Source organism: Hoplias malabaricus, chromosome 6, assembly GCF_029633855.1.
Source record: "Hoplias malabaricus isolate fHopMal1 chromosome 6, fHopMal1.hap1, whole genome shotgun sequence".
NCBI lineage: Eukaryota > Metazoa > Chordata > Actinopteri > Characiformes > Erythrinidae > Hoplias > Hoplias malabaricus.
Window position 1 is genome coordinate 21299585 of NC_089805.1, and position 25501 is coordinate 21325085.

The 25501-nt window shown below is 38.1% G+C and overlaps 1 protein-coding gene across 1 annotated transcript; it reads left to right on the forward strand.

The window, feature by feature from the left end:
- The first annotated feature begins 11388 nt into the window (after positions 1–11388).
- On the forward strand, positions 11389–25395 carry LOC136699646 (C3a anaphylatoxin chemotactic receptor-like). The gene is made up of 4 exons (XM_066674544.1): positions 11389–11529; positions 22290–22344; positions 22528–23080; positions 23360–25395. The coding sequence occupies exons 3-4, from the start codon at positions 22529–22531 to the stop codon at positions 23876–23878; spliced, it is 1071 nt and encodes a 356-aa protein (XP_066530641.1). The 5' UTR covers positions 11389–11529; positions 22290–22344; position 22528; the 3' UTR covers positions 23879–25395.
- Positions 25396–25501: the final 106 nt, after the last annotated feature.

Genomic DNA, 25501 nt, shown 5'->3' on the forward strand with positions numbered 1-25501 from the left:
ATTTCCAAGCTTCAAAGTCGCCTAATCATGCTTGCTCCAGAGTATGATGAAGCTGTCGGTCTGATGAGAGTGGGAGGCAGGCTTCGTAGAGCAGAGAATTTAGACACCAATTCCATGCATTCTATCATCCTTGATCCAAAGCACTATGTTACCAAGCTCCTCATTAAGAAATATGACAACCAACTTCTGCACCCTGGTCCTGAGCGAGCATTTGCAGAGATGAGGAGAAGGTACTGGATCTTGCAAGGAAGAGAATCCATTAAACGACATCAGTACAGCTGCTTGGAATGCCCGAGGTGGCGTGCTAGCCCTGTAGACCCTCAGATGGCAGATCTGCCCCCTGCAAGACTCCATCTATTCAAACCACCTTTCTGGTCCACTGGGGTAGACTGATTCGGCCGCTACAGCATTAAGGCAGACCAATGAACAGAGGAGAAATGGGGGATTATCATTAAGTGTATGACAATGAGATGTGTGCATCTCGACCTAATAGAGAGCATTGACACTGATGCTTTTCTAATGGCCTTACGCCACTTGATTGCGCGCCGTGGCAAGCTGTTTGAGACTGGCCGACAGAGGAACTAATTTCCGAGATGGAGCTGCTGACCAGGCCAGCTTTCAAGCTCTAGAGACTCTTCTTCAAGAACAGTTAGCAGAACAGAAAACACATGTACATACATACAAACAAACAATCAAATATACTTGTTATCAACATTTGTCCAACCTGTCATTAAAATTTGCCCAAAATCTCTCTGACCGGAGTCCATGTGTTTAAGATACTATCAGATCAGCATTCAGCATCCAGAGTGAATTACTCTAGTACAGGCACTGTAATACACACATGACCATTGCAATGTGAGAACCACATATTTTGCATTATTTGACTATGGTTAGGAAGAAAACTTCATGTCTACATTATTATGGCTGCTTGTTATTGACTGAAATAACAGTTACCAATCTGGATCACTTTTAGAGTGTTTACAGATTTATTAGCATTACATTTAATATATGTGTGTACATACTGATTTGGCTTTATTTTTGTTTCATATTTTAAACGGAATATTTTTGTATAATTAATCATTTATTCAAAGCAGTAACCTAATGGTGTTTAATACTATAAATATATATTTACATCATACTACATTTATCATAGTAATCATATCTAAAGTAATCAGACTAAAGAAGATATTCCTACAGATTATAAAGTAATAAAGCAGCAGGTTAATAAAACATTCATGTTCATGTCAATTTATTCAATGTTTAGGCAAATATCGCCATCTACGGCAAAAGTTTGCAACTTTAGTGGAAAGGCCAAGAGGTTGTATAATTACGTCTGTACATAAAAAAAAAAAATACCTCTGCAGACGTGTGCCACCAAAGTGCCACCTGTGCATGCAAAAACATACCTCTGCAGATGCAGAGAAATTCAATAAATCAACACACGTCTTAATAAATCAACATGTTCACGGCGGTTTCCTGTCTATCCTTGTTTAATTCTGTTCAGTTTAGTCCTATCTTTATTCAGTCTGTCTTGCACAGGTTTATTTTATCTGTTGGTTTTGCTTCTGTTTTTGTTAATATAATTCCTTGCTTGTACGTCCGCCTTCCTCGTCTGTCCTGCTCAGCCGTGACAGATGGCATCTAAAAACTCATTGTTTAGGAAGTGGTTTGAGTTTTGGTGTAATTTATGAACATATATGAAGCTTAATGGATTTTCACAAAATTTGCATGCATATATCCAAGCCTATATAGGTTTCTTAAGGGATATTTGTGAACCCCTGCCTACTTGATTAAAATACTGTTTCTTAATAAAAATACCCCAGTATTCATAAACACAGTCACTGTCAAATTTTTGGAAAACACTACAAAAGTTCTAACATCTTACATCTTATAAATATTGGATTTATTTAAACATTGACTAAAATCATACTGACAAGTTTACCAACAGATCAACAACAGATTAGATGGGAAAATGAATGAATGTATGAACCACATAAAATCAAATTAAGGTGTTTTTATTTCTATACTTGGCAGTGATTATCCCCATGCAGATATTGTTGCAAGAAAAGAGGCCCTTGCAAATAGTTGAAATGATAATAAAGGTTTTTGCCGGCTGGGTTTTTGTGTGCATGTGAAGCAGAAATGAACCTTTTTTTAAATCAATTGGATGAAAAGTTTCCAGGTTTCCTGGGGCTTCATCTGGCCATCATTAGTAAACACCTGAAGGGCATGAGTGTCCCATTCTACGCTTAACGCTCCAATCCCTTAAACACTTGAACCCTCACGCCCCTTCTGCTTCGACAATGTCATGAAATGTCATCAAAGTGCACACTTCCAGGAAGGGCTTAGGGCAAAAATGGGACAGGGGGCTGTGTCGACTCAAAGTGTTTCGACTCACTGAATAAATACTGTGCAAGAGTTCCTGACTCCGAGATGCTCAAAGAATCAGTAATTTGGGAGTTGACTCTTAATTATTACTACTCCTAATTTATACTTTTAGACTTTAATTTGCCTGTTTTCACTGTGAAGAGAGAGAGGAACAGCACAACAGTCTGAAAATAATTTTGAAAACTTCACAGCAATATCTGCCCATTTCAGAACTGTGAGGAAGAAAATTTTTGTGTTATTATTTTAAGATAAAAAAGGAGTTTTAAGACCAAACTCTTGTTACAGTAAAAAAAATAAAGCACACTTTTTTCTCCATAATCATGAGCATGAGCATTGAATCATATGGAGGACATGTTAAACACATACCATCTCAGCATGCACTAATGTTTGAATAAAATACATTTTTATCATCGCTTCACTCTTAAAATATCAGGTCCTTTCACAGACAAAACAGTGTATGTTATAATGGTTTAATAATTGCTTAGACAAATGGGATTTTCTTCTTGATTTAATGTTCCTGATTATTTCTGAGATGGTTTTGTAACTCCTAAAAAATATATAAGCAAAATTTTGGTCAAGTGTATAGGAGGATAATTACAGAGTAACCGACAAGCACTCATGTAATTGTTAACAAAAAATATTTTTACACTGTGATTTTTACAAACAGGTAATGGTAGATACCCACGTTCATCTACACCATTAAAGAGATTAATTAAAAAAAAATTTCGCAAACAGTCAAATTTTATATCATAATGTGTGACAGGACTGACAGTGTCGTGAAAGCACTGACACTCTTGTGACAGGAAAGACTTTGACATGTAGTTTGTTGAAAGTTGCAAAGTTGCATTTTGTGTTTTATTTTAGCTTAAGTTAAGCATTCTTATTTTATTACTTTGATTTTAATGTTAAAGTAATATTAGACTAATATGGTAAAGTTTAGCCTAATACATAAAGACTTAATTCATTAGAATATGAATGACGACTGAAATTGTCCAAAAATATTTATTACTCAATAAACACAGAATATAAAAAAATAATAATTAATATTAAATTGAATAATTACTCACTCATTCAGCTCATTAATAAATGTATTCCTTTACCAGCTCTCTTTCTTTCTCTCTAAAGATTGTCTTTGTCTCATATTCAAAATATGAAAAACACAAATTTACAAAAGAGTTTATATTTATTAACTACTGAATTTAATTTTAGAGCATTAACTGCTGCAGGATATCAAAAGTACAGAACCATATTGCTGCTAAAAGAAATTCTCAGTATGTCATTATGAGATAAGTGTCAGGCCTGTTTTCTCCACCATGTGCTCTATCAGCACATGGCTCTGTCTGTTATTGTCCATGTCTCCGCCCTTGTCCCACCTTTGTGCCTCCTCCTCATCTGTGTCTCATTTGTTACCCTGCCCTCTCATTATCCGTTTCAGGTGTTTCTTGTCTGGTATATGTATTTGAGTTCCCTTGTGTCATTTCCTGGTATCGGTCATTCATTTCACTCACCAAGTCATGTTGGTCTTTTTCCATTGTTGCTGTGTCATGTTACCCAGTCTGGTCTTTCTATCTCAGTTGTTTCCTGTGTCATGTTATTAAGTCTGTCTTCTGTGTTTTCTCTAGCCCTCTGTGTTAAGTTTCATATTTAGCTCTGTGTTTAGGTTTAGCTTTTGCTCTCTGTGTTTACTTAGCTTTCTAGGTCTTTGTGAAGCATCCCTGTCTAGGTCTCTGTTAAGTATCTCTGTCAAGGTCTTTAGTCTGTATCTCTTTCCAGTTTGCTTTAGTTCTCCATTTTAGGTTTAGTCTGTCTAGCTCTTTGTATTTTAGTTTAGTCTGCTTACCTCCCTGTGTCTGTCTCTGTTAACTCCCTGTGTTATCTTTCTGTTAAAGTTTCTTTGTTTTGTTAATAAATTATCTGTGTTTTAGCAAGTGCGTCTGCCTCCGTCAGTCTGCTCCCCGTGATTCGTGACAATAAGTATCTTGTAATTGAGATATTATGCTGTATATTATGAGATATTATATCATTTATTAAATATGTCTCAATGATCCGTTGGTCCAAATTGTGTCTAGTTTGACGTCCATGTAATGTTTTATGTTTTTGAAATTTTTTCCTGTAAAGGACAGATGAGCTCAGGTCAAAGTCATACTTTGTGCAAGAAGAGCCTAAATGATGAGTCAGTAACAGCTTTCTACTGTAAAGATTTAGAGCTCTTTTATACAATGGAGTTTTAGGGCCACGGCATTGAAGAAGAATAATCTCTGAATAATTCTGTGAAAAATCTCTAAATAATTCTGAGAAAAATCTCTAAAAAAATTCTGAGAATATTCTCGAAGTAATTCTGAGAAAAATTTTGGTATAACTGAGTAAAAATGGTCTGTATTATTCAGAGAATATAGTCAGAATATTTAGAGGTTACCGGGTTATTATTTTCTATACTTTGTAGATAGACAGATGCACTGTCTGTGTGCCATGAGTGAGTTGTGAAAGAAGCAGTGAGTGAAGTGAACAGAATTATTTATTAAATGCATCCACACATGACTGTCAGGAATCACGGATGGCGGACTGACGGAGACAGACGCACACGCTAAAACACAGTTACTTTTATGTACAACACAAAATAACAATACAGAGAGACTAAGAAAACTAGACAGAAATACTTAAACAAAGAAAGACTGAGACAGAGAGACATTACAAGGAGTGATCTAAACAGATACAGACAAAACTGGATTGAGAAAAATAAACAGACAGAGAACTAGAAACAGACAAGGAGAACTAAACAGACAACATAGACAGAAAGCTAAAGCAGACTAAACTTAAACATAGAGTAAACTTGGACACTGGGATAAACAGAGAAAAGACACAAACAGACAGACCGAAGAGCAAACCAATGACAAAGGAAACAAAACGAGAAACAGCAGAGACAGACAGACTAATCCTAAACACGAAGAGCTAAAGCAAACAGGACAGAGACTAGAGAACTAAACAACACGACATGGGAAATTAAATGAGAAGCACGATGACACGATGGAAAGAGACCGTACTGAACGACATAACAAAACAACAATGGAAGCAACACAAATGACTGACAAGAGGAAGTGAGACAAGGGGACTTAAATACATAACAGAGACAAGACACACATAGAACAGATAACGAGGGGGAGGAAGAAAGGCGGGACATGGGCGGAGACATGGACAATAACAAAGCCATGTGCTAAGAGAGCACGTGGTGGGGAAAACAGACAGGATGAGGGCGTGACAATGACGACTAACTATGGAGCTATATTAGGGTCAGAAGTTTTGTTCATTTGAAAAAATGAATGAAAAATTCTAACATTTTAAACTGAAACTTCAAAACTTGAGATTGAACTTGAAAAATATGAAAAATACAACAACATATTCAAATTAAAATAAGCGTAAGATGATTTTTCAGTTTCAAGTATATTTTGATATTTGAAGTCTTATATTTTTCATTTGCAAATTTTATGTTTTCAGATTCAAATCTTGTTTTATTTTCATATCTTTTTTTCATTTACAGATCTTTTTTCAGGTACAGATACTTTTTTTCAGTTTCAAATCATTTTTTTTCCAGTTTCAGATCCTTTTTTTCAGGTTCAGACTTCTGACTCTTTCTTCGCGTGGGAGGCAGGACTGTGGAAGCAAATCTGTCTCATCAGACTTTGAAATATTACCACCTTTGAATTTGTAGCACTGAATTTTTTTGCACTGAAATTATGCATCTGAATTTTGCTGATTTTGAATTTAAATCTTCAGATTTACACCTCTGAATATTTTGCTTCAAAAATATGCATCTGAATATAATTGCTCTTGAATAGAATTCATGAATTTTCAAGAACACATTTTTACTGTTATTATTCAAGGTTAATAAATTCAGATAAAAAAATTCAAAAATATATTTCGAAGTTGCTCAAATTCGGAAGATGAAATTCAGATACAAAAATACGAGTTACAAAAAATTCAGAGTACACATCTGAGATACAATGGATAAGCAATCGATTCATTAGGATTTTCTCTTTTACCTTAAATGGTGAACTAGTGAAATAGTTGCATTCTGTTGTCGCTAGATGGCAAAATACAAAATCAGTTTCCATACCGTGGAAAAACTACACGTTTAGCTTCCTTCCGCTGATATTATAAAAAAAAGCTTCCTTCTGCTGATATTATCAAAAAAATTAATAAAAATTAGATGCATAATTTCAGTGCAAAAAAAATTTCAGATGCAGAAAGTTGGTAATATTTCAAAGTCTGATGAGACAGATTTGCTTCCATAGGGCCTACAGCGGAGAGAGGCATGCTATAATGACGGACAGCATAGCAATTAAGGCAGAGGACCTTCCACAACGTTGCCTGCCAGAAATATGATTTAGCCTATTCAGTGGGGAAAAAACTGACGCAAGTTACAGCGTTGTAAATACAAAGCTTTTTAAAAGGGACTAACTATGCCAGATTTTGCAGTTCAACTGCTCTCACATCCATCTAGCTAGCACTTTAGAACACAGCACGCTATCCGCTGACCATGGCGTCCCATCCACCAGGACAAGCTGCTGGCTCTGGCACGCAGGTAAGAAATGTTTGCTATTGTTCGACCACACACTCTTGGAAAATTTCATTCAAACACACTCGTCCAAAAGTTTAGTGTTAACTAGTTTTAGAGTGTGAATTTTACACTCCTTACAGTGTTCCGCTCAAGTTTTTGGTTAGATAGTTAACATCTGTATTTGCCAGAATGTCGACTATAATTCGACAGTGACTGCAGCTGCACAGAGCCTTATAAATATGCTCACGCGGAGCCTCTCTCAGGGACTGCAACAGCAAGAAAGAAATCAGGAACAAGGATCATCAGCTGTTGAACAAGAGATGGCCAGGTTTTAGATTTTATAGAGTTTTATTATTCATGTTCATTTAAAGGTAATTAATCAAGTTATTTTTTTATTATTATTCACATTTACAGTCATGTTATACACAAGTACAAACCAGATTGCAAAAAAGTTGGGACACTAAACAAATTGTGAATAAAAACTGAACGCAATGATGTGGAGATGGCAAATGTCAATATTGTATTCGTAATAGAACATAGATGACAGATCAAAAGTTTAATCTGAGTAAATGTAATATTTTAAAGGAAAAATATGTTGCTTCAAAATTTCAGAGTGTCAACAAATTACAAAAAAGGGACAAGTAGCAATAAGTGGCTGGAAAAAGGAAATTGAGCATATAACGAACAGTTGAAAGACCAATTAACACTAATTAGGTCAATTGACAACATGATTGGGTATAAAAAGAGCTTCTCAGAGTGTCAGTGTCTCTCTGAAGCCAAGATGGTAAGAGGATCACCAATTCCACCATTGTTGCGCAGAAAGATAATGCAGCAATACCAGAATGGTGTTACCCAGCGTAAAATAGCAAAGACTTTTAAGTTATCATCATCAACTGTGTACAACATCATCAAAAGATTCAGCGAACCTGGAACAATTGCTGTGTGTAAACATTAAGGCCGTAAAACTCTACTGGATGCTCGTGATCTCCGGGCCCTTAAAAGTCACTGTACCTCCAACAGGAATGCCACTGTCAAGGAAATAACAGAATGGGCTCAGGAATAATTCTAGAAAGCATTGTCAGTGAACACAATCCACCGTGCCATCCGCCGTTGCCAGCTAAAACTCTACAGTGCAAAGAGGAAGCCATTTCTAAGCAAGCTCCACAAGCTCAGACGTTTGCACTGAGCCAGGGGTCTTTTAAAATGGAGTGTGGCAAAATGGAAGACTGTTCTGTGGTCAGATGAGTCACGATTTTAAGTTCTTTATGGAACACTGGGATGCCATGTCATCCGGACCAGAGAGGACAAGGATAACCCAAGTTGTTATCAACGCTCCTGTCAGGGATCACGGGGCGGACTGACTGAGGCGGATGCACACGCTAAAGCACAGATAGACTTTATTACAAAAAGGAATAACAAAACAGACTGGGACTGGGAAACACACAACAACACGACTTGACTTGGGGAATGAAATGAGTAACAGAACGAGTACGAGAACAATTTGCAGAGACAGACAGACAGACTTGATAACATAACAGACTTGACACGATACAAAGAACGAATGACCGACCAAAGGAAGTGAAGGAAGGGGACTTAAATACAAAACACAGACGAGACGCACCTGAGACAGATAACAAGGGGGCAGGGTAACAAATGAGACAAACGAGGAGGTGGAACAAAGGCGGGACTAGAACAACAACAAAACAGAGCCTTGTGCTGAAAGAGCACATAGCCGAGAAAACAGACATGACAAGACGAGGGCGTGACAGATGACCCCCCCCCCCCCCCCCCCGAACGCGCAAATCCCGGGGCGCATACACCTAAAATCCCCAGGAGCTGGCACAGGAGAGTGCACGGAAAACAAGACAAACTAGGACAAGACAAGGAACACTTAGGAGACAGGACTCAGGACAAGACAGGACCGGACATATGAGATGGGACTAGAGACTGGAATGAACTAGACAGGACAGAAGTGGAAACACAAGACTTGACAGGAGACAGGGGTTGCACATTGAACAGGAACTGAGACAAGACTGAGGACAGGACAGGAACTGGGATGGAAGACTGGACAGGGGCATGTGACTGGACAGAGGCTGGGTGCTGGGACTGGACAGGAGACGGAACTTGAGACAGGACAGAGGGTTGAAACGCGGACTGGACAGGAGACGGGACTTGAGACAGGACAGAGGGTTGAAATGGGGACTGGACAGAAGAAGAGACAGGTGACAAGACACTAGACTGAAACGGGGACTGGACTGGATTATTAACAGGGGACTGGACAGGACTTGGCTGGGGAACAGGGACCAGGACGTTTACAGGGACAGACACAGCACCGTGACAGGGACAGGAACCGAGACAAAAGCAGACACTGGTACAGGGACGAGGACAGAGACAGGAACCAGGACAGGAACAGACATGGGAATCAAAACAGGGGGTTGCCCAGGACTGGTAAATGTCTGTGGGGAAGTCTGAGGAACCAGCCTGGGCACAGTTCTGGGGATCAGCCCTGAAGTCCTTGGGGCTGACCTACGAACATGACCAGGAGCGGCCGGAGCCACAGTCACGGGTACAAAAGCGGCCAGAGCCACAGTCACAGGTGCAGAAGCGGCCGGAGCCACAGTCACAGGTGCAGAAGCGGCCGGAGCCACAGTCACTGGTGCAGAAGCGGCCGGGGAAGCCGCCTTCACAGGGACAGGAGTGGCTGAGGAGGGCGCCTTCACAGGGACAGGAGCGGCTGAGGAAGCCGCCTTCACAGGGACAGGAGCGGCTGAGGAAGCCGCCTTCACAGGGACAGGAGCGGCTGAGGAAGCCGCCTTCACAGGGACAGGAGCGGCTGAGGAAGCCGCCTTCACAGGGACAGGAGCGGCGGGCGCCGTGTTCACGGAGACAGGAGCGGCGGGCGCTGCGTTCACGGAGACAGGAGTGGCTGGCGCCGCGTTTACGGAGACAGGAGCGGCAGGCGCCGCGTTCACGGAGACAGGAGCGGCGGATGCCGCCTTAATGGAGACCTCCAGACGTGCCAAGAGGCTTGCAAGCTTCTCCTGGAGGTCAGGAGGGAGTGCAGAGAGGTGCTTTGGAGCTGGGGGCACAGTGGCGACATCCACGGAGGCAGGGTGCCCTGCGACAACGTCCACGGAGGCAGGGAGCCCTGCGACGACGTCCACGGAGGCAGGGGGCCCTGCGACGACATCCACTGAAGCAGGGGGCCCTGCGACGACGTCCTGCACTGGAGCTGTTAAGGGTTTAGGGGGTCTGATGGGCGTACTCTTGAGGAAGAACGAATGACCGACCAAAGGAAGTGAAGGAAGGGGACTCAAATACAAAACACAGACGAGATGCACCTGAGACAGATAACGAGGGGGCAGGGTCACAAATGAGACAAACGAGGAGGCGGAACAAAGGCGGGATTAGAACAACAACAAAACAGAGCCATGTGCTGAAAGAGCACATGGCCGAGAAAACAGACATGACAAGATGAGGGCGTGACAGCTCCGTTCAGAAGCCTGCATCACTGATGGTATGGTGTTGCATGAGTGCTTGTGGCATGGGCAGCTTGCATGTCTGGAAAGGCACCATTAATACAGAGAACTATGTTCAGGTTCTAGAACAACATATGCTCCCATCTAGACGTTATCTCTTTCAGGGAAGACCCTGCATTTTTCAACAAGATAATGCCAGACCACATTCTGCAGCAATCACAGCATCATGGCTACGTAGGAGAAGGATCCGGGTACTGAAATGGCCAGTCTGCAGTCCAGATCTTTCACCTATAGAAAACATTTGGCGCATCATAAAGAGGAAGGTGCGACGAAAGAAGGCCCAAGACGATTGAACAAGTAGAGGCCTGTATTAGACATGAATGGAAGAGCATTCCATTTTCTAAACTTGAGAAACTGGTCTCCTCTGTCCCCAGATGTCTGTTGAGTGTTGTAAGAAGGGGGGATGCCACACACTGGTAAAAAATGGCCTTGTCCCAACTTTTTTGGGATTTGTTGACGCCATGAAATTTTGAAACAACATATTTTTTTTTAAATGATACATTCTCTCAATTTAAACTTTTGATTTGTGATTTGTGTTCTATTCTGAATAGAATATTAGATGTTGGCACCTCCACATCATTGCATTCAGTTTTTATTCACAATTTTTTTACTGTCCCAACTTTTTTGGAATTTAAGAGTTTAAAGTTGTGTTTCTTTCAGTATAGTACTTTTTTTAAAGTGCAGTTGACTACATTACAACCTTTGTGGGTTTGAATGGGTTTTAAAAACAGACTGAGTAAGCAAAGAATGTATGGGAGAGATTAAGCTTAACAGATTCTAATGCATTTAGTGTGTGTGTGTGCGTGCCCATACGCGCATGCTTGAGTGTTTGTCACTTCCCCTTTGACTTACTGCCTGCCTTCTTTTGGGACTGAATACAATTCTGCATGCAGACTGATCGAGACAGCGTGTTGAGCAGTCAAAAGGGAGATTTAAAAATACACAATTGTACAATTAGAACACCCTTTTTCATTAACAGCACATACAATCAAACCTCAAAGTGTTTTCACTTTACAGGTTAATTGGAAAGAAGGCCTCTAAATCCAGGTAAGCATTTTATGTCAATAATTCTTAAAGACCTAGTATTCAGATTTTACTTAAAATTGTAGTTGGCATTTATTTTAGGTCCTATATCATCACTGCCCAATGAAAAACACATATGTTCACAAACAGTAACTTTACAAGAGACAGAAAAAACATTCTTAACTTGCAGTGGAAGTCAATGTAAAAAGATGATATTCCAAGTAATTTTGGAGTATTTCTATGAGTTCATTCATGTGAAAGACAGCTGCTGTGTTGAAATGGTGCGATAAACTACAAACTGACAAAAAATGGAGATACATATTTTTCATTGGACATGGAAGATATAATATATCTTAATGTCTATATAATAATATAATGTCTAGCAGTAAGTTTGCTTTGATGTAGGTTTAACACTTATGTAGTCTGAGAATTTGATGGTTGTCAGACAACAATTATTATTTATTTTGTGGAGTGGGTACAGGAGACAAGCTTGGCAGGTACTTTTTGGAAAGTGTCCGTGTCCCTTTCATTAATTGGTTTTCCATTTCTAATCCTGCAATAGAAAAACAGAGAACAACCAATTTTGTATGCTATCAGCAGTAGATGATGTTTGTTTTTGTTTATTCTTTTCTTCCAATGCATCAAAACACAAATACAGTGTATATTAGAAACAGATATATTTTGATTTTAGTTCACTATAAATTGATATTTGGTATTTTCATACACTGTAAAACATTTCACTGTAAGAAGACAGTAAAGAACTAACAACAGGGTTGCCAGGAAATTACTGTTAAATTAACTGCATGATACTGTGGTGAAAATGTACGGTTAACTACTGTTTTTTATAAATACATGATATAACCGTAATTTAGTACTTTTACAGTATGAAACCCTTAAATTAACGGTATCATACTATTGTTAAAATGTAGATTTTTACCTTTTTTTCCCTACAGAATTTTACTGTAATGTAAACAAGATTGTTTTCCTGTAAACAATATAATTTTTACTGCTTGCTAATTTTACCAAAATGGCACTTTCAATCATGTGACTTGAGCAAAATAACAAAAACAGTACATTTTGGAAAATACTTGTCGATTTATTGCATATTTTTGATTTCACTTGTCACACATTTGTGACAATATTTTTCCACACAAGAAAATATAATTAAAAAAAAACATTTAGGTATAACAACACATAGCAACGCAACCTTTTCTTTGAATGTCATATCAGCATAAACAAAAATCTTTTTTGTTTATTTCACATTTTTTATAATCAGCTTGTGACAAAACATTCAACATCTTAAAGAACCTGCAGCAAAATACAAAACCATAAATAAATAAATGAATAAATAAACAAATAAACAAACAAAACTATAGCTGCCATATTATAACACATTTTCTGTTCTCAGTATGTATCAGGAGCCTGGTACAGACATTGATAACCAAATTCAAAGAATGCTATGCTATGTGTGTCTATGTGTATGGTGGTGGTGGTGGGGGGGGTTATTCTCTGTACTAGCGTTTTAGCAATGATTGAGGTTTAAGAGAGGAAAATGGACTGTGTGAGCTCACTGACCACTGACTTACATGAAATCCCACTCAAAGTCCAAAGTCTCCTCAAGAGAGTGGAGACATTGCGATTAACAGTTATTTTCTTATGGGTGACTTTGCCCCATCCAGCTTTTGTGCCTCTCTCTGGGTTTAATCCCACGAAGTATCTGAAAAAAATTACAGGTTAGGGGTGACATGTTGTGCATAAAAGAGGAATCACTTTGTGGCTATAAATAAGTGCTAGCAGCTCAACTCTCTCTGAAGAACAAATTTACCATGCAAAAAAAAATGTAAGCATGCAAATAGTTCTTTGAGGGTCAGCCCAGGAAATTTAAGATTTTAACAAATTTTGTTCAAACACATGATGGCAAGCATTGTGAGACTTGATGTAGGGTGCATGTCCTATAATTTTAAGTCATGTCATGTAGACGAAATGAATTATATTGTGAAAACTGTCTTTTATTTAAAAGTGTTGCAATAACACTAAAAACACAAAAAATAACATTGCTCAATCAAACGCAATCATATTACATCACAATGCAGCAGTGGTGATGCACTAGCATAGGCATTCTGTCAATTTGTTCTAGTTCTAAAAACAATATTTAATTTGGCTTAAACTACATATTTACATATTACACATAGAAATGGACTATATTAAACTTTACAAGTTTTGTCAGTAAGGGTTGTGAATTGAGTGTGAAAAAAATACCTTTGAATGAATTTGAGTGTACATGCGGCTTCTTCTTGATATTGAAGATTGAAGATGTTGAATGTGGAAAACACAGCAGCAAGGCCAGTAGAGAGAGTTGGCTGTATTCCGAGGGCCAGCTGTAGCTGAGATGTTACTGTGCTGTCCCCTTTTGTCCCGTCACACTAATACTGGAGGTATGTCACAGCGGCTACTGTGCCGGTATACACAGCAGAAAAGCGGCTTCTGGGCCGGTACATACAGCAGAACAGCGGGTTTTACCTTAATTAAATATTGGATATGTTTGTGTGTTAAAGTGTTGTGAGTGATTTTTATTGTACATGGCATGACCAATTACCACCAAAATCATCCATGTTCCAAAATATCCAATATTCAACACTTTATATTCCTGTAGTCTTTTCTATAAAAATGTACTAGCTAACGTTTTTCTATATTCCAATTTTTTGTCTTCGCTTTTTTAATTATTGGAACTGCTACACATCAGAGAAAATATGGTTAGCAGGTACATTTCAGAATATTGATTACAGCAAAATCAGCAAGCCTAGAAAAAAAAAATTCAGGGGGTTCCCATTAATCTACATTAATGCTCTGTGCCAAAACCTTTAGATGGTTATCTGTTATACGGAAATATCCTTAGATGCAGTGAAGGGCAGGAGACTTTGGAATTTGTTAAGGATTAATATTCTGAAAGACTAAATTATCTTACTTTATTCCAGATGGGAAAATTGTGAGTGCTGGAATTCTGGTTATAGATATTTTTTATTAGAACATGCTGTGTTGGTCCCAAATATATTTTAAATAAAATGTTGGTATTGAATATATTTATAATAGATTTTTATGTTTGAGATTTTTTGTAAATCGATGTCACATTGATCTGCCCCAGTAGATTAATGTTGATACACAGTGTTAGCCAGAGCTCTTTCAATTACATTTTAGAATACACAGTCATATGATAATATTATGACCACAATATTTTTGTACATTATCTCAACTTCACTGACCATACAGCAGCCCTTTGTTCTACAGTTACACACTGCAGTCCATATGATGCTTTGGATACTTTTTTGACCCCTTTCATCCTTCAATGGGTAGGTCCCTAACAGGTGTTGCTGCAATCAATAATTAGTACAGAGCCTGTAGTAGCAACGCCACAGTGTTTATGAAGGTGTCATTTTAAGGTCTATTTTTATACCTATTATTATAGCTATTCCTTATTTCTTAGGCTTGTAAAATATTTTACATAAACAATTTAACAATGTTAAGTAAATAGCTTGTAGTTCAAGAATTTTCTGATGTTTTATTGGTCAACATACATAATAATAAAAAGGCAGTATTACCTTTTAACAGCCAAAATATATGGCACTAATTTTACATAACTCCAACCCTTGTGGGTATTTAACAAAACAGAATTACTCATTTAGCCAGATAACTTTAACATTATCCATGAGGGATATTCAGATCTTCTACAACTGCACAAGCTTAATTTTAGGCTTAAATTATATGATTAAACAGAGAAATCTATACTGCTCTCGTTTGATTTTCCCACCTGAGCTAATTGTATATTGTTAGTTAATAATCTTGAGACAAAAAGTGAGCCGAGCAGGAAAACACGAGGATACCGTGCAGAAAGTCAGCTGCATGATTGTGTCAATATCTATTATAAATGTCGCTGTAAAGGTCGCCATAACCAACTCCAATTTATATTGCATTAAAAAAAATGAATTATTTGTATAATATTGACATTCGCCCTGCAAAGGACTGGCGCCCCTCCAGGGTGTGTTCCTGCCTTGCACCCATTGATTCCGGGTAGACTCCTGTGGAATCAGATTGTGCCAAAAAGAATCGCACAAAAAAAAAATAATCTCAAACATAAAACTTAAACTTGCAAACAAAATATCCAGTTCTGACGTTTGTGCTCCATGACTTTTGCACGTGAGCTCTGAGTTCTGCGCGTGCTCTCTCAATTTTGTGCGCGAGTGCTTCGTGTTCTGCCCGCGCTCTCTGAGATTTGTGCGCGAGCTCTCTCAGTTTTGTGCGTCTGATCCCTGAGTTTTGCGAGCAGTTTCAACTACATATCTCTGCAGGCCGGAGGCCAGCAAGTGGGAGGGGCGTACGCAGCAAGTGGGCGGAAACCAGCAAGTGGCCGATCTATGTTTTGTGGGAAGGCGAATGTAGGAAAAGCAGCCTTTGTGATTTGAAAAAAGGCCATAGTTCATCTCCAACAGAACTAGGTACCCTCTACTAGTTATATAGTTTAAAATATTAGGTTTTAGTGAAAACGAAATACATAGCACTTCTGATATTTTAATTATATATGTTTGGTGATCTGATTATGGGGTGAATTGCAAACATATGAAATCCTTTAGGTCTCTCAGGTCCACAATCATTATTTTAATTTGATTAGAGAATTATAGGACTGTATTATTTGTTTTGTACTCAGAACAGTATTGGATTATAATCAGTTTAAATGTGTAAACCCTTAAGTAACACTATAGAAAATGGCCCACTATTCAAAGAAATATTTAAAGCAGCTCTTTTCCATTAATGGCCATGGGAGAAATGCTGCTAATAATTTGCAAATAATTATAATATTCAGTAAAACCTACCATGAGCACTCAGTCATAGTGGGTGTATATGACAATATACACAGTGCATGTAGCTATAAGTTAGGTGAACTTAATAAGATGGATATTCACTGTAATGTAGTTATGGTATAATGAATTCCAAGATAGTGGTGCAACCTTTCAGGAAATTTGGCTCAACTTAGAACTAAGAATATAAACAGACATTCAGAGAAGTTCTCTGTACTTTATCTAGTTCCTTTGCATGGTTTTAAAGGATTCTTTATAGAAATATGTCCTTGTTGTAGAGTATTATGTATTACTCTTTGCCTTCAGATGATCACATATGCTTTGATTTGGCATCAGAACCAGGTCCTGGAACACCCTACTCAAAAATGAGTTGAATCAAGTTTGTTTGAACAGGTAGAATAGGATCAGAATTGGATAACACTGGCTTAGACTGTCAGAAAGCCTCCCTTTCTTCTTACCTGGATTGTGCATGTGAATTTGTAGAAGGACTATCATTCATTCATTCATTCACTGTCTGAAACAGCTTATCCAATTCAGGGTCGTGGTGGGTCCAGTCCGGAGCCTAACCGGAATCACTGGGTACAAGGCAGGAACACACCAGTCCCTCACAGGGCGACTCACACACACACACACACACACACACACATTCACTCACACTGAGTCGCCAATCCACCTACCAACTCCTCACATACAGTCACATGTGTGGCTCAAACGCACAACCTCCAGGTCCCTGGAGCTGTATGACTGCAACACTACCTGCCTCACCATTGTGCCGCCCGAAGGGCTATCAATTTATTTTTATATAGTTCATTTATTCAGTTTAATTTATTTCAGAAATACACCATATGTACAAATATTTGAAAACAAAGTTGTAATGAATGTATTCCTCATTAAGTTGCACCCATTACTAACACAGATGTGCAAACGTGCACACACTGCCTGTCTAATCCCTGTAAATACTGACAATAGAATTGGATTCTCTGGAGTAGAGAAACATGAACCTAATGCCAGGTGAAGAATATATAGCACCCCAGCACTGAGCTGAGATGTCTCTTGTTAGGAAGTGAGTAGTAGCCTATAGGTAAGCAAACATTATCAATCTCAGTACATGTGGTCTCAGTTAAATGGTTATTCTCTTTATTTATTGCGAGAAGTTCACATATTAAGCCAACCACAAACAAGCCTGTAACTCACATAATGCTGAAAATGTACTCTATATAATGTACTCAATGTTTACAAGGTACAATATCAATACTGAAAACAAAACAGTTATTATATGGTCACCAGGCATACAGCTGTACTACAAAATACACAATAATCTAACACAATATCCCAAAGTACTCACTGACATTCTCTTAAACTTCCATTTTTTAAATTGCATTAGTTATAGAAATTTGTTAGAAGAAAGAAAATAACCAGGATACCTATTTTGTGCAAGGGCATTTTATGCAAAGCAGGACATCACAGTTAACCAGACAGCCTAGGTTTCTAAAAGTATCAAACTATACACACTGTCTGAACTGTGGTGTATAAAGAGCCCTGCAGTCTAGTATCTGTGCCTTAAGAATTGAGGTGAGGGGCCCTACAGTCCAGTTTCCATGCCTTAAAAATTCTGGGGTGAGGGACATGGCGTAACAACACAAGCTTTTAGATACAGCTCCATATCACACCTGTTTTCAAAAACAAATAAAAAGGGTTCTTTAGCCTCTGGGTCATCTCCAGAGCCTTTATGCCAACTACATATCTCGAAGCCAGTGACATGCTGAAATCACACTCTGTGATTTACTGTTTTAAAACGCTGAAATACCTGCAATAAGTCTGGTGATATCAATGTAGATACTGGTAATTTCGTCTAAAAAAATTTTACTGTGAAAACAAACCTGTTTGTCTCTCACAGATACTGATCTGAGGTAAATGCACAATGATGCCTGTGTTTACTCAGGATAAAACATAATAAATGAGCATTTATTTCTGTTTATTTGTAAAATATCTTTATATGAGTGCTTGAGCTCCTGTTCAGAATCCCGTGCACTTACGAATTGAACCTGTTCCATGATTTAAATGCTCAAATTTTATTTTGATGATCAGAGTTACTCTGTTTTTAACAAATTTCCTATGAGCATTTTGTGTTACATGAGGTTGGAGAAAATAGAAACAATAAGGAGTGTGAGAGATGTTCCTGTTCCTTTAATGAATGCAAATTTAATAAAGTTGTATTTAACTTCTGCAAAGTCCATTATCATTTTCGCATTTTGTGAGGAAATGTGAATGATTCATTAAAAAAATAATTAATCATTATCAACAATCAGCAATAATTATAATCATAAATATTATTAATATTAATAAACAAGAACAGGTGAAGTGACAAAAAATGTAAAATGTTCTAATAGTATGCAGTTTAAGCAAAAAGGGCTATATGTTTAGATAAATATTAGGAAAGGGGAAATTCTATGAGAGCTATTCAGCAACGTTCACATGCGCGAGATTCGTATGGAACGCCGTTGGGCTCTAAACGTGTAAACACAAGTGCGTTAACATGTTATTAAAAATTTGCGTGTTAACACGTAAAATTTTTGTCTTGATAATGTGACCAAATATGACACATTTACACGCTTCTTAAGGTTTTCGCCAATGGGAGGCCTCAAATCCGAATGTACTTATATATTCATGACAGGATTTACATCACATACTGTAGCTGACACAAAACATAAATCCTTTGTTAACGTAGTCCCTATGTTTCATCTGAATTATTCATAACATTGTGAGCTAAGCACTGACCTATGGCTAAGTTGAGCCCTACGTGAGCAGTGTGAAGACAGCAATACTAGTAAGCTGATCCCCATAGCAACTGGAAGTTTATTTTTCACAATAAAAGACTCTGGTGTTTGACACGTTTCCTTATGTTTCCAACATTATGTGTCATACTTAAAGGGAAAACTAAATGTGTTTTGTGCAACCGGCCACAGGTCATCGCTCAGACAGACCAATGAAATGAAAGTAGTGCTTTAAGCCTGCCCACACTTCCCAATCAAAATAATGAACCGCATATTTATTTTGGGGCTGCATGGTGTCGCAGCAGGTAGTGTCGCAGTCACACAGCTCCAGGGACCTGGAAGCTGTGGGTTCAATTCCTACTCCAGGTGACTGCCTGTGAGGAGTTTGGTATGTTCTCCCTGTGTTTGAGTTGGTTTCCTCCCACAGTCCAAAAAACACGTTGGTAGGTGGATCGGTGAATCAAAAAGTGTGTGTGTGTCGCCCTGTGAAGGACTGGTGTCCCCTCCACGGTGTGTTCCTGCCTTTCGCCCAATGAATCTGGCTAGGCTCCCGACCCACCGCTACCCTGAACTGGACAAGCAGTTACAGACAATGAATGAATATTTGTTTTGGACACAGAAACGAGAAACAAAAACACTGAATTCCCGTTTTTGTTTTCATATATTCAAATGGAAAACAAATACATGAGCCATTTTTTTTTCATTTCTCTCATTCAGCATTCAGCCTAAGAACCAAACTAATAAAATGTACACAGACCAATAAGCTGGTGACTCTTCTATTCCCTAATTGACAATGATGGGTGAATTCAACTCATTAACCCTAGTGTAACAACTGCTTGTTGTTTACTGCAGTCAAGCATTTTGAGGTCCAGTACACTATATATCTAGCTTCTTGATGTACCATGTTTTGAAAAGGAAATAATGGGGCCTATTTTGGAAATGAATGAAAGCTACTTTTCCTTTTTACTCATTGAGTTTTCACCACATGTAATGTAAATTAACAAGATTTCAGACAGGCACATTGCCAGACACACTGCAACATCCTAGTGTTAGCAATGTTGCAAGTTTGTTTTTGATTTGTTTTATTTTGTTGTTTGCTTTTTTATACAGTGCTTAAAATGCAATAAGTACTTTTTAAAATAAACAGATATTACTGAGTTTAACATTCATGATCTCACACACACTGATGTAGATGAAAATATTTCCCTCTGTTCTATATTCCTTAAAAAGACATTCCTATTATTTAAAAAAGTCAAATGGCTCTAGCCCCAGAAAACACTTTGGTTAGTTAACTATTTACACAATGGTATGTCCAAGTTTGTAATTTAAGGCGGATCTGTTATGGACACAGCTGTACATGACCTTACAGTCATATTCCTCAATACCAAATGTTGGCTACATTATATTATAAAGTCCCCTGGACACTGTGCAGTAGTGAAATTCTGTTCTCAAGGATGATGAAGACATATTCAGCAGTTTTGGGATGAATTAGAGTGCCTTTGGTTATGCAAAAATATCATGGACTTGAAATCAATATTATCTGGTGAATTGTAGCTGTGTGTGTGTGTATGTGGTGGGCGGGGGTGGGGGGGGGGGGTGTTAAATGAAAAGGTGTCAACTTTTGGGCGCATAGTGCATTTTCTTTAAGAAAATGTACCGTGTACACTTATGTTAGCATGATATGAATAGAGGATAAGACGAATATTCAGTAAGTAATTAACACCATTGTTCTTTAAAACATTTTCTCCATATGATCATTCAAACACTCTATATAAAGCTTGAAGTCCAGATCGTCACCAGCTGTGACAGTGGCTCTATTACTGAAGACATCTTGTTCATCTACAGATTTTAAGTGCAAAATTCCTTTGTTGATTCACTTGATAAAAGTTCATTCCAGCTATGTTCATGCCATGGATTTCTTCAAAATTGAGCAAGTCCTACACAAAATAATATGATTTTAACTCTGTTACATCCTTAAAAATGTGTCATGTATATTACCTTTTGACTCTTACAGAGTGTATATTTTTGTCAAACTTGCCTGACCACTATATTTTTAATTCAACAGTGTGGGTCCCATTTCTGTATTTTGTGAGGTTAAAAGTTGAAGGTTTTTTTTTCCCAGACATATTTAGACACAGAGACACTGAGTAAGAGTCTGAGAGCTTCTGAGGAAATGGACTTGTTTTGGTCATGTGAAAGGAAAGAAAAACAACTGACATGGTGGTGGTGTGTTAGTGTATGTTGCGCTGAAGTTTCTAAACTACTCAGTGTCACTGCTGAACTGAGAATAGCCACCAACCACAAATATCCTGCCAGCAGCATCTATTGGGCCACATCCTGTGGACAGTAAACGGGAACAGGGTTTGATCCACTCATACCAAAGCAACATACACCACCATGTTATCAATGTCACTGCAGCATTGAAAATGACCCACCACCCAAAACATACCTGCCCTGTGGTGTTAAGGGTCCAAAACATTGAAAACCAGTCAGAAACTGGGCACACAAATATGCAGGACAACAGGTGGACTACAGTCCACTAATGAAGAACTAAAAAATGTGGTCAGTGGAGCTGATAAAATGGAGAGTGTGTAGAAAGTGTGTAGGAGGTTGTAATAATTTATAAGATTGATTGGTGTATGTTGGTGAATTGATGGGGCAGCAAGCAGTGTCACAGACACACAGCTCCAGGGACATGGAAGTTGTGGGTTTCAGTCCTGCTCCAGATGACTGTCTGTGAGGAATTTGGTGTGTTTTCCCCATGTACAAGTGGGTTTCCTCCCATGGTCCAAAAAAACACATGTTGGTAGGTGGATTGGCGACTTAAAAGTGTCTGTAAATGTGTGTGTATGTGTCACCCTGTGAAGGACTGGCACAAGGTGTGTTCCTGCATTGTGCCCAGTGATTCCGGCTAGGCTCTGGACCCTGAATTGGATAAGTGGAAAATTAATGAATGGTGAATGTTGGACATTTAAAGACTTTTGAACATAAAGTGTACCAAAAAATATTTGTGATTTATATTAAGTTCATCTAGTTCAGTAACAAAAACACAGCTGGTATTCCTCAGACTGATACTGTGTTTGCAGTGTCTTAGTAGACCTCTCAGTGACATCACTCTAAGAACAACAAACTCAAATATTTTTTGCTGTGTTCTTTACAGTACCCTCGGTGCAGTTTGTTTGGCATACTTCTCCAGGATTTCTTCATACTTAGAGGTTTGTTGTGCTTAAAATATTTTTCTCAAAATATATATATAATTTTGTTACATTTTTGGAGTGTCTAATTACACTTTGAAATCTTTGTAGCATGTCATGTACCAAAATATATAATAATGTCTCAACACAACATGAAGTTATCTTTGCAGTTTGTGCATTGACATTTTGTTTTCCTCTAAACAGAATGTCCTCAAATAGCAGTCTCAGTTTGGTCCCCCAGGCCAACGTCTATGGCAAAAATGACAAAGAAACAGTGGACATTGACACTATAATGGACAATATCACAATTGTCCTTTACACCATAACCATCCTTTTGGGCACCATTGGGAACTCTGTAGTCATCTATATGGCTGGGCTGTCTCTGAAAGCCAATGTCACCAATGTGTGGCTGGTCAATTTGGCTGTGGCAGACCTGATCTTCTGCCTAACTCGTGTTACCTCTTTGATTAAGAAGTTGTTCTATGATCACTGGCCCTTTGGAGTCTTCCTCTGCAAGTTCAATGGATTCTTCAAGTATGCCAACATGTTCTGCAGTGTTTTTCTGCTAGCTATTATAAGCATGGACCGGGCGATTTGTGTGTGGTGGCCAGTGTTCAGCAGGCAACGGCGGACACTCTTTGCGGCTAGACTAGTTAGTTTGGGAGTTTGGATAGTGGCTGTGATTTTCAGTTCACCGTATTATGTATACCGACAAGTCTATTTGGACAAGAAAAACTTGAGCAAGTGCTCCTTGGAGGTAAGAAATATAAGATTTAAAAATAGCCTTAATTTCATGAGAAACAAAATAAAAAATTTTTCATTTTTCTCTTTTGACCACTGCTTTATGAAAACTGTCTGGGGCATAGGGGCACTTAGTTTAAAGAGTACCTCTATGAACTCCAATCTTCTAGCATTTTTGGATACATTTGTTGATACATAAGTTGATTGATGATATAACTTATATATCTGTTTGGTAATTTAAATACAACTTCCAGTGCATTCTACCTGAACAATACATTTTTGCTCCATTCCACAGGTTAAGGAATTAACAGAAGGTGACAACACAGCTAAACTGGCCTTGTACAGCATTCGATTCTCCTGCGGTTTTCTGCTGCCCTTCCTGGTCATTCTATCCTGCTATGCCATTGCTGGACTGGGAATACGGAGAACACGTCTTTCTCGCAAAACCAGATCCCTTCGTATTCTTGTTTCCCTGGTCTGTGCATTCTTCCTGTGCTGGGGGCCTTATCACTGCCTCCTTTTTGCCAAAATGATGCACAGCAAGAGCCAAGCAGTAAAAGTGGGTCTACCTATAGCAAAAGGCATGGCCTACTTAAACAGTTGTATAAACCCACTCCTTTACTTCTGCATGGGTCTGGACAGGGGGCAATATTCTAGGCAAAATTTGTCTGCAGTTTACCGAAGAGCTCTTGCTGAAGACTGGGAGGTGCCAACGTCACAGTCTCAGGAGCGCTCTATAGATGAGAGTTCAACATGCATTACAAAAGTCAACGTGCCAGGGCTGCCAACATCTGATAAAGTGGCTTATGTATGAAACATCATATGGTTAAATCAAGATTTTTATTCTGATATATGTTTTTCCCACTCTTGATAAATGAGCACTGCTGATCTACATACTTTGGGATCATCCATTCAGTTGAGTCAACTAATCAGGTAAGCAGGATAACACTAAAAATAGAGCAAATGTACACCAATACTAGAATTTAGAAGCACTGACCTATAAGCCATGCTACAGATGAAATTTTAGTGGGAAATCTCCCATATTGCCCCACTAAACCCATTATTTCCTGTTTATACATCTATACTGGAAGATGACAAAAAATACATTACGTTATTTATTCCTGCACCGTGTGCTTGGAATGAAAAGCTAAATCAAGTAAATCAAGGATATGCATACGTTGCTCTATATTGTCTGCATTTTAGGGATGTGCTGTATGATGTGGATATTATATTATTATAAATATAGCCTTGAATTTGGGACTATTTGCAAAAATCTACCATAAATTATTTACATTATATTTGTATTTTTCTTGATTTTGTTCTGGAATGCTTAAAGTGATTGCTTGTCAGTCAGAAGTTCACCTTATTAAAATGTTTCTGGATAGGCTTTTCTATCTATTTAAATTTGAAAAGGATGTGTTATAAATATATAAAACTGCAGCTATATAAACACATTGCTTAAATTATATAGCATTGTGACCACCTGAACATGTGTATCCCTTCAATATTTTATTAGTTTCTGCCCCACCCATAAAATATTTTTTTCAAAATTATTCCAATATAGGCTCTGTAGAAAGCCAAAATAGTTAGCTCTTAATTCATGCTATTTAGTGTTAGCTTTTGGATAAGCTAAAATGCTATATGAAGTACCAGTCATCTACCTTTTGAAAATTGTTCAAATTCTAACCAAAAGGTCAAGTAAAATAGCTTGTATAACTCTTAGAAATGTATGGAGAAGTGAATTGCAAAGACAGCACATTCAGTTCTTTTTAAGTTTGTGGCCTAGGTTTTACATTGTGTGGCAGGTTACTTTTATCACTTACATTTTGCTATGCCATGCAGGTTTAAAGCACATAGATAAGTGGTCTGGTATACATTGCTGTCCATACAGGATTAGTGCTTGATTTACAATGAAGAACATTTTCTGATTAAATTTCTCTTATAGCTTTAACTGTGAATTTTAATGTTCCCTGTATGTACATTTAATGTTGCATTGGACATAAACAATAAATATTTGTGTCACCTGTTCATTTTTTAGGAATCGATTCAGGATGGAAATTCAAAGAACATAACAAAATAGATAGGAACAAATAAGCAGAACTCCTTTTAATTTGTTTCCTAATTTTTTTCCCTGTTTTCCCTGTTCTTTTATTAATGTCATAAATTGAAGTCACAAACTTGAAGTTTAGCAAAGGCAAGGGCCAGTTCCATTCCAGAAATAGTTATTTTTAATCCTTGCTTATTAAAATACTTCCATTACCACAGAAAAAGATTAGAGAGTAATTCTGGTCATACTGAATGATTTTGCACTTTAAATGACCTAAACCTTTTAGAAGCGGTTACATCTAATAATAAGTGGCTTTCAGGATTCTTTTAAGGTAAACTGTATTGAAACCCCAATAGAAATTCAGTGTTTACACATATCTTAAAGAAACAC

Excerpts from the sequence above, each read along its gene's own strand:
- LOC136699646 (XM_066674544.1), top strand. The coding sequence starts at position 22,529 with ATGTCCTCAAATAGCAGTCTCAGTTTGGTCCCCCAGGCCAACGTCTAT. Across the intron at positions 23,081-23,359 it reads TGAGCAAGTGCTCCTTGGAG|GTTAAGGAATTAACAGAAGG; the intron begins GTAAGAAATATA and ends TCCATTCCACAG.